The 10,664-nt window shown below is 33.2% G+C and overlaps 2 protein-coding genes across 2 annotated transcripts in view; both read right to left on the reverse strand.

Annotated features, from left to right (window-relative positions):
- LOC105178151 (ribonuclease H2 subunit B) overlaps nt 1-4,414 on the reverse strand; it is a gene marked incomplete in the record, with an annotated part of 4,677 nt that extends 263 nt beyond the window's left edge. The window contains 11 exon segments of the mRNA XM_020698985.1: nt 1-67; nt 282-372; nt 1,012-1,087; nt 1,417-1,486; nt 2,356-2,420; nt 2,543-2,666; nt 2,952-3,028; nt 3,301-3,402; nt 3,822-3,881; nt 4,036-4,090; nt 4,251-4,414. Coding sequence (XP_020554644.1) covers nt 1-67; nt 282-372; nt 1,012-1,087; nt 1,417-1,486; nt 2,356-2,420; nt 2,543-2,666; nt 2,952-3,028; nt 3,301-3,402; nt 3,822-3,881; nt 4,036-4,084 — 781 coding nt within the window.
- LOC105178390 (WEB family protein At3g51220) lies at nt 6,093-8,170 on the reverse strand. The gene is made up of 2 exons (XM_011101855.2): nt 7,822-8,170; nt 6,093-7,032 (listed from the first exon to the last, which is right to left on the reverse strand). Exons 1-2 carry the CDS (start codon nt 7,960-7,962, stop codon nt 6,508-6,510), a joined length of 666 nt encoding a protein of 221 aa, XP_011100157.1. The 5' UTR covers nt 7,963-8,170; the 3' UTR covers nt 6,093-6,507.

Below are 10,664 nucleotides of genomic sequence, written 5' to 3' on the forward strand. Positions count from 1 at the left end.
TCTCTACTCTGGCCTTCTTAGCTTGTCTTGTGCTCCGGACAACTTTCCTGTCTATCCCATTATTCTCCTGAGGAAAGCAGAATTAGGTGATATATCAGAAACTTTCTACCTCATCCACTCTGATTTTTAGCATCTCTTGTTTATCCTCGACATGCCCCCTTCCAATACCTCCTACACTCCCAGACACTCAAATGGAGGCAAAGAGGAAACAATATAATGTAATTGCAGCGGCAACAGTCCCATAGTTCGTCAAAACTGGAAAAACTGATTGTGTTGTATACCTTTACAGGATTAAATGATGCAGGACCACTTCCTGTGGAAGGTGGAAGTGTTTCAGTATCTTCTGCTTTCGTCCAGTCTTGTAAGTTTAATCTGCAAATATGAGCACCAAATCATTTAGAGGTTTATATTGATAAAAACATTGCATTATTAGACTCCTAGATCTTTATTAGTCTTTTAAGCATGATAATTCCATAATGCATATTCTTGACATAAAATGAAATCCATAATTATCACATTATGCATCTTGATTACATTTGGAGGAGGATGGATTTAAGTCACTGGCTCCTTTTTTTGCTCCAAGCTGAAAAGACTTGACCATGCATACTCAGCACTTTCCTATAATAAAATATGGTCCATTCTAATAATTCCTTTGAAACACGAATACTGATCATTGCAACAAAGTAAAAAGTAATTTTGCATTATTTCTACAACAAATGAAATATGAAGTTTAACTCATTTCAAGAATTGGAATGAGCACTGTTGCATGTTTGGAGCACCTTTTCAAATATTACCATGTTAGTTGCTTCATTATTGCTGAAACTATCCTAACTCGAATTAGCAGTTGACATTTTACTTTTTACTCAGATATTTACCAAGTTAATGGTTGGATTTCAAAAGACATTCAACAAAGGCAAGGTATCCTGCCAAAAGAACCGAGTTTCTTTCCGATTGATAGTGTACGTAAAAAGGAAAAAGAACATGTTTAACTGCTGAAAAATCAATACATACTTTAATTTGTTGCACAGGAGGTTCACCCATGGTTCGTCCTTCAAGTATTCTCCCACTATTGACACTGCATCAAATACTGTGCAAATAAACAATGTCAATTAGTAACAAAATTAGTGCAAACTTTTGCTTGCATGTAGTACTTCATGCTGCATAAGATTTGGATAAACAAACACAACACTGATTCTATGCAAAAGAATGTCATTTGGACACTAATAGATTATAATTTGCAGAAATAAGTATTGTATTTGTGTGCCCAAATGTCATTCTAAAGGCAAGCAAACTGGTCAATGTACCACCAAACCTAAAGATCTTTATAAGGAGTTCAGACTTCAAAGAGCAGAAACTTGGTCAGTTCATTAAACCGAAGACAAAAGGGTGAAAATATTGTATTCAATGACAACATACATGAATCTTTCTCATCTTGAGCAGCGTAATTATTATCCAAAGTTGGTAGTGTCTGCTTCAATTGATGTACCTACAATTTATTCAGATACTAAAATCGTTCAAGAGTAGCCAGGGAGCAAGAAATAAAAGGGGGTGATGGGGGTAAAATATGAAATGGATCGGTCATGCCTTCACAAGTAAATTCATGAGTACAACCAACACGCAGAGGTACTCTAGCAAAGCCTCACAACTTCATTCCATTTCCTTTGAATATTCCAGTTACATAATGAATAACAACATAAATTTACAACACATCAAACATCTTCATCTTCTAATTCATTCCATATTATTCCATGATAAGGTAAAGGAACATATTTCTTCTGTAACATCAGTTATGTAATTTTGGTATTCATGAGCAATCTTTTACCATGTCTAAATATCCATGTGCTACTGGTGAACATGGAGGTTCCTTGGTGGAACCTTTCCATGCCAAACATAATGTACCTGTGATTATCCACATGCCATGCCCTTAATGGTTCTTATTACTTACAGCCATCTAGGTGGGTATGCATTGTTCTGAATACTCAAGGCTAATTCTCCAACGTTGTTGTGCAACTTTCGATAAAGATCAGGCAAGCTCTTATTGTCATAGTGAGGAAGGTAAGATTGAGACGGATCACAAAGCTTTAAAAAAACACACCAATAACATCAGGACTTTTCGATCTTTAGTCTTACAACTAAGAAGGAGAAATTTTCTTTAAGACATAAGCTGTAACAGGTTGAACATCAGGATTGTTTTCCCTAATCTATATTCTCTTATGATGCCAATGTGTCTCTACATCTTGCATTTGATCTGTAATAACTTATGACTGAACACACAGTAAGACTGGAAGCCTTCTGATAAAAATCAAATAACCACAAGTCCACTAAGTAGATAAACAACAGGCAAACGAGACTAACCTTATAGCATAACCACTTCAGTACCTTCAAGTCATTGAGCCTGAAAAACTTGGTTGACCCAACTTCTGGTCAAAGAGAAAGAAATTGAAAAACATATAAAAGTATTACACTTGGTGTCATTTATATCCATGTGTGCCTAAATACATCGGATGTAAGTACCTTCATAAGAAAATAGATAGCAAACTACCTTTAAGATCACAAACGACTTGCATAGTCTTCTCCGCAATGGACGACAGAGATTGATATCCTGGATACCCATGAATATAAATAATCTCATCAAGTTGTCTAAACTTCCCTGGATCATTTCCTTTCTGCATTCATTACAATTCAGAAACGCTAAAGATGAGTCGAAGCAGGGAAAAAAATCACATTCCACTTTTGTACTTCACTAGGGGGTGAGAAGTTAAAATCATATATTAAATGAGGGTCACATAGTTCATGCTCTGACACACACTGCATAATCTAATTGATTTTCAGATATGCTTTCAACTTTATATCGAAACTGCTAAATTATACTGTAGAAGCACTTTAAAGAAATAAAGAAGACATGGAAAAGCTTTTCCAAGTAGAAAGCGCCAACAATAACGACAGAAGACCTTCATTCGAGCTTCCTCAAAGATAGGCAAAAGAATGAAAACAGGATCAACTGGAGTGGCAGTATACAAGCGACCATCTGTATGGGGAAAACCAACAAAATTATATAAGAATGTGCAGATTTCTTAATATCTAGTAGTAATGGAAGGTATCAACAAAACTGTGGGAAGGTTGCATTAGAAAAAGAAGCAACCTGGATTTGGAGATTAGAATATCTAAGAAGTGCCAAAATCCCATCCAATCATTATCTATGGCAAATAGCACAATGTGATATGATCCACATGCATAGCCCTCATTCATACATGCGTCAATGTTTTTTTTTTTAAATAGATTACAGACATCAATCTTTACCTTCACAAACATAATCCCCAAGAAACCAGGACCCATAAGATTGATTCAACCAGTGAAGTTCTTGAAGACCTCCATCGCTATAGAGGTAGCACGTTGTATTTCCTGGTAACATAACAAAATCATCTCAAAGTCTTGAACTTAGGACTAGGAATAAGCAAAGCAAGTAAACTTTCCAAAATCTTTTTATTGTGAAAGAGAAAGGGAGAGGGAGGGACGAAAATGTTTGGTTGGGGGGCTGTTGGTTAACAGTGAGTAGGATAACCAAGCTTCACTAATTGGTAAAATGTTCAGGGAAAATGATACATCAGATATTATTTGTCGGTGACATAACAACAAAAAATTTTAGAAAATAAAGGAAACATGGAATGAGCACAAAAAAGTAAAATCAGTAATATGATCAAAATTTACTATAACAAAGTTGTCAAACAATACTCTGTTTCGACTTCATAGCTTAATGAATACTATCACCAAATAGTGATCTCACGGGAGGATAAGAAAGACAACTCTTTGTTGGAGATTACCCGTTCTTGGATGCCGAAGTGATAAAAATTTACCCAAATGCTTCCCCAGAGTCGAAAGATCTGCAATCATGAACTTAAAGTAAATATGAAACAATTCAACCAAATGAAACACAAATAATTCCCACTGTGCTTAAATAACTAAAAGCTCGATTAGTTAATGATTTCATGTATGCGTTTAATGCATAAATGTAAGAAATAATGCCTGAACGGGTACCTTGTGCAATGAGTACGCGAGTTTCATTAGCGCCTTCCCGCCAAGCCATCCCTAGCTTTTAGCGAATATCGAAATATGAGCAAATTACTCAGTTCAACAACGTAAGAGCTTCAAAAATTAGACAACGAAAATCCAAGTAGCAGAATGTAGTGAGGAGATGGAGTTGAACCTACGGTAATTTAATTTAAGGATAATCAAAAATCTCAAACCCTAACCTTAGAGCTTTTGGCCGTTTACCTTCCTCCTGTTTTCGCAGTAGCGACTCCCGCCATTTTCGTTTCCTTTCAGTATTGGAGCTGGAATCGTGTTACTATGATGTTGTTCAAATGTATTGACAACTCTAGTCTAAATTGAAGAAAACTGGACAAAATGAAAAGGGATCGAAATGGATCAAATGCAATTTAACCCATGCGTTTAGGATCGGTTTAAGCGGCCGAACCGAATCGTACCGAAATTTTCAATTCGGTCATCGATTTTTTGTTTTTTTAATCGATTTTCGGTTGGATTTTTTTATTATCGGTCGGTTAATCGAATTGAACCAAAAATCAATTTTTTAAATATTATATTAAATAAAATAACTATTATGTATACATATTACATATATTATTATTAATGTACACTTGTCAATTGTACTATTAAATTAGAATTTAATTTTAGTATTTTTATTTTTTGATAAAATTGAAAAAACATCACAATTATTTATATATATTATTTTAAAAAAATAGTTTTTTCAGTTTTTTAAATCTAAAAAATCAAAATTATTCAATTTTTAATCGAATCGAACCAAACCGGTTTTCAATTTTTAAAAACTCCGAATCGAATTTTCGGTTAATCGCAATGCATAATCCTACATGTATTAATGGCAGGGTGCAAAAGAACCTCAACAAAAAAAAATATAATTTACCCAATGTGATACTAAAAATGATATTTAGCTCTCTTGTTAGAGGGGATAAATTGCTCATTTTCTAAATTATAAGGAGGTAAATTACACTTTATTTTTTCATATGAGCTTTTTTGTACTTTTTCAATAATATAGGGGGTAAATTGTATTTAACCCAGATGGAAATTCAAGTTTGTGTTATTTACAATTAAGACCTCAAATTATTCGATTTGTGAGAAAAACAACTTTATGTTGTTTACTATTGCTTTCAAGCCTCAAAAACTTGATCAATGAAATGTTTGAAGATCTTATTTTCATACTATTTTTTTGACAATTTTGTATAGTAATCTTTTATTAAATTATAATTATAAATAACTAAAATATGAAAAAATATATATATTATTTATTGATACAGTAATTAAGTGTGTTAGAATTGGATTAATAGCAATGTTTGAAAATAATAGAGCAAAATAAATGCAAGAATAAATATTTCAATTTAATGTATTATTAAATACTTCGTTAGAAAACAATTGATAGAAGTTAATATTTGATTATGTGTAATTATAGTAAGTAATTTGTCGTTTACTTTTCTAATTTAATTCATCATTCTTAAATTCAAGTGTTAATTCATATGCAGTAATAATGTGATTTAAAAGAAATCAAATTTTATTAGAAGCCATGAGATTCACATTTTGAATAAAAACTATAAGATTATTATTTTTTAAATAGTGACTAAATTATATATAGTTTTTTATTTTTGTTTTTGCTGATGTTAGTAATTTTTTCGAATACTAAGGAAATAGTCAGATGTAAATAGAAATTTTTTAAAAAGTTGTAAGTGTAATTTTTAGACTTGCCATAATGATAGTGCTATCGCCTTCAAAAATTACCAGCTAAAATTGACGCCTCACTGCCATTTGGGCCGCTGCTTTAATTTGTTGCCAACTTTTCTGCATACACAACTACTACGGGAAAATTTTAACATAAATCAGATTTGGTCGAACCTAAACTAATTATGTGGAAAGTATAGTACTAATCTGATTGATGTATAATTAAAAAAAAATGACCAATTACGTAAACAAGTATGTCACGTTTGCTCTTGAAGAATTTAACTTTGTCAAATCTGGTTTGTGTAAAAGTTTTCCAAAAAGTGAAACACCAACTAAACATTAGGGGCTTTAAGATAAAAAATGAAACATTAGAAAAGTAAATTGATACAGAACTCAAAGTTCATGATCATTGATACTATTATTTGTCCTAAAACAAATCCCAACTGAACAATTTGACAAACTAACGAACATGATAGACACAGAGAACAGTTACATGAACATCATATGAAACAAGATCACCTAATATTGTCCTATCCCACGTACATCAACCCCCCACCAAACCTTAAAATCCCAAAAATAGGGGTCAGAACATGAAAGAACAGAATTGGATTGGAAGGAAATATATCTCATTATTTCTACTCCCAAACAGTGCCAAGCTATGATCACTCAGAAGTAAGATCAATCCATCACCCAAGACCCCTCTTCTTGTAGTATAGTAAAGATCGCAAATCAAGTGTATAGCATGCAAACCAAACATTGTCTTCAGTTGCAAGATTCAGACTCTTTGCGCCCCTTAATCTTCTTCAAGAACAACCCTCCAATCAATGGAACCAAAGGGTTCTTCTTCATCTTCTTTTTCGACTTCAAAGGCGCTCGTTGGCCGTCTTCAGCCGTGCTGCTGTCCTTGCTGACTATCACTTTTGTTAACAATGGAGGACTCGCGAACTTGACCGATCTTTTCTTCTCAAACTCCAATCCATCTTCGTCGTTCCCTGGGGTGCCCACCGTGATCTCCACATTGCTCGTGTTTTCCACAAACTTTAGCTCTTCAATCTCTGGTTCTTCATCAATATCAAAATGGGGTGCTATGTTGGTTTTCTTGGCCTTGAGTTGATGCAGCTCCCTTTTTGTCTGTTCAAGTTCTTGCCTTAGGGAAGTTAGGCAGTGAGCCATGAGACTGCCTTCTTCTTTAGCTTTTTGTAGGCTTTGCTTCGTCTCTTCGAGCTCTGCCGTTACTGCTCCTATCTTGGAGGGCTGGCTCTGCCCATTACTTGCTTTGCTTTGCATCTGATCGCAGTATGTATATGAACAACTTTATCATGAATACCTAAGAACAAAATTCTTTTCCTGGAAATTGAATCATCGTGTAGTTGATGATGCATGTTTGATGGTTAATTGCATTTTACATCTTGCCGAATTCCTTTTTAAACTTTTGAAAAAGAAGCTCAGTAGCCACCGAGAGAGTCAAAATTTCGCTTCTTTTAAAAGTTTAGGGGTCATATTCTCTTTTTTCTTTAATGGAATTTTTAGGCCTATTATTATTTCTACGAGAATTCTGTTTTATTCAAGGCTAAATTATAATGAGTTCCCCTAATATTTGATATAATTATAAAAATCTTTTGTTATTTGGAAAATTGTCAATATCATTCTAATTTTAAGAACGAACCAACAACTAATTCAATCTGTTTGTCTCCATTCTCATCTACTTTTCAAGGTAAACTAACCATAAGAAAAAAAAATTCAACAAAGACAAAATGGATAATTCCAAACTTACATCAAGGATTACATAATTTTATCACATGTGACAAAATATTAATACTTTTTCAAACAACGAGGGAGTCGTCATATATATCAAACATTAGAAAGCTCGATTGTTGCAATTTACTTTTTATTTAACCCATATTATTTGGTAGATGCTACGGTTCCATGCATAGCTAATGAATAGAATGTTCAATTGGCTAGATCAGCTACAAACAAAAATGTCATAAGTCTTCGGTTCTTCAAGCGTCACAGGCAGCAGGAAACCATAAAAAACACAAGAAAAAAAAAACTAAAGGGAAAGATGTAAGAAACGACCTCTTTGAGCTTGTTGCCATAGACTTCTCCAGCTAGTATTTTTTCGCCAAACAACATAACGGCTTCTCTCACGGAGCGAAACGGTTGTCGTGTGTCGATCTCCACTCGGCCCCTCACCACCAGACCTTCTTCCCCTTGCATGGCTCCCAATTTCCGGCTGCCGACGGTCGGGGAAAAACGTCCAAGGTACGTATCCTAATAATAATGCGTATATATGAACTATGTATGGCAAGAAGGTAGCAAGTCTTGGCTGCTTATATATAGCTAGACAGGCAGGAAAGGAATACATGTACGGTAGCTGCTAAGGATAATTAGTTGTGTTAGTAGTGGTGGAGGTGGTAGGGAAGGATTGCAGAGCGGAAAGTTTGATTAATGGAAGGAATGAGTTAATAAAAATCATGGGGTGTTTGTTTAATTTCTTCGCGTCCACTTCACTAGACATCTGTTAATTGATGCTGATGGGTTTTGGGTGGTGGTTGGCCTATCTTAATTCCATCCAAGTCTACTCCTGCACTAACGTCATACTAAAAGTGTAACTTGGTTCTTGTATATTTATATATGTACTATCAATTTTTTAATATTGTTGTAAATGTTTTTTACGTTGAAATTGTATTTTTCGTCCAATAAAATTGAAGAATTTATATTTTAGTTATTTATTTTATACAAGTTTAAAAATAGTCATAAGACTAAATTTTTTCACGACACATTCAGTCCCGTAATTCAAGTTCTGCACGTGTTTGTTATTTTCCAATGAAAAGTGGCTCTTGGGACTAAATGAGTCGAAATAATTAAAAATGCTAGTACCAGAAGTGTAGGTCCTTGTATCTTGTGGGACGAAAAATGCAAAATTGCACTTTTCGTCACACGGATAAGGGAATTTACAGTTTTGGTCCTATATTGGAATTTTTAAGAGCTACTTTTTGCTGAAAAATAACGGCTACGTGCTGGGCACGTGATTTTACTATCTGTTTTTTTATGAAAGTTGAACTGTGAGACTAAATGTGTTAAAGAAAAACAATAATCCAATGTTAAGGCCATTTTAAGTTCATGTAAATTGAAGGACCAAAATTTTGAGCCGATATTGCGTGAAATTTTTGAAATAAATCGATTACAAGTATAATCATTTGTCGACATCAATATCTAATAAAAACTATTACAATAATCATATCCTGCTCATAATACCTACTATTACAGTAAACAATGACTCCTACATGCAGTAGACCAACTACTGCTATACAGCAAACAACATCCCACTACTATTATAGTCGACAACAATTCTTACTATGCAATAGATCAACTCTTGCTATACAATAGACAACATCCCACGCATGATTTTAGAGGTTATTGGTTCGAACTTCGCTTTATGCGTGGGATGTTGTGTCTATTGAATAGCACGTGTGTTGTTTCTATTGAGTAGTAGGTGTTAGATTAGATTTCATTTATTTGAGGGAAAATTTGTTACATTTGGTCCTTTAAGTTTTTATTGAAAATCACTTTAGTCCCTCAAGTTCATCCATTGACTTTAGCATCCTTAAGTTTTAATTTTTGTGTCATTTTGTTCCTCTAGCCTTTTTCCGACAAAAATATAGCCGGAGTTTGACTTTTTGGAGGGTAAAATTGTCAATTTAACTTTAATTTTATCACTTTAGTCTTTTAAATTTATAAAATTATCAAATTAGTCCTTTTTAGAAAGAAAATTATATTTCTTTTATATTTTTATATAATGTAATTATCTAGTATAAAAATAAAAATTTTGAACTCCCGTAAATATAATAACATATTGCTTAATGTAAAATTAAATAGTCTCTTTTTTTTTATATTTTCAAAAGTGACAAAAAAAATAAAATTATGAATAAATTTTATAAAAATTATCTAATCTTAAAATATAATTAAAAAATCTAAATTTATTTTGTAATTTTTTAATGTGAATGAGTCGCAAATTGATATGATAATTTTCTTGGAGGTAGCCAAAAACTTTTTTTTTTTTTTTGTTTGTTGTTGGTAGCCTTAGAATATTAGGTCAATGTGTTTGCTGGGCCAAATTAATAGGCCCTACAATATATTTCAACTTGGGCTGTATTTTAGTTGAAAGAGAGGTCCACTTTATTTCTTTTAATTTTCAGCCCATGAAGTCTTTGGTGTACATGCACCAAGACACAAGATTGTGGCTTGGGTAGGAATCAACCCGCGGGGGACGTCTTCCTCTTCTTTACCGTTGCAACTTGGTGTTGGAAATCATAGTTGCAGGTGCAGGTTTCCCTCTAGCAATTACTTAGCTATTGAACAAAGAGGATTATAACCTCATACAAAGTCATGTATATTTATAATATATTTTTAACAGTGAATTGGCGGTGTTTTCTTATTGTAGCCGTAAGATATTTTGTGAGGATAGTTGGCATGTGACTGCCAGTTGTTAAATATGTCGTTAGGTAATAATTAGGTGGTTGAGGACTAGCTTGTTCCCTCGAGTCCGTCTATTTAAGTTGGAAGTATTCAATTTACATTCATGTTTTTGTCAAAATACTGTAATTTACCCTATCACGCGCTTTATTTTTATTGTTTTAAATTATTAATTATAAACTCATATTATAATCTTACTTAAGAATAGTTAGATTAATTGACTTTAAGGTCCAAATTCAACTAACAATATCAATGCCTATATTTTACTTAATTCAAACAAGGCCAAATGGAGTTAAGATTGTATATTTATATAATATATATATATATATATTTATATAAATTTTAATTAAAAATACGATAACTAATATATATATACAGAGAGAGAAAAGAGGGAAAAGCGACTACGTCAAGAGGATGGAGGGAGGACAGTGATGATGGTGACC

The sequence above is a fragment of the Sesamum indicum genome, linkage group LG15 (assembly GCF_000512975.1).
Source record: "Sesamum indicum cultivar Zhongzhi No. 13 linkage group LG15, S_indicum_v1.0, whole genome shotgun sequence".
NCBI lineage: Eukaryota > Viridiplantae > Streptophyta > Magnoliopsida > Lamiales > Pedaliaceae > Sesamum > Sesamum indicum.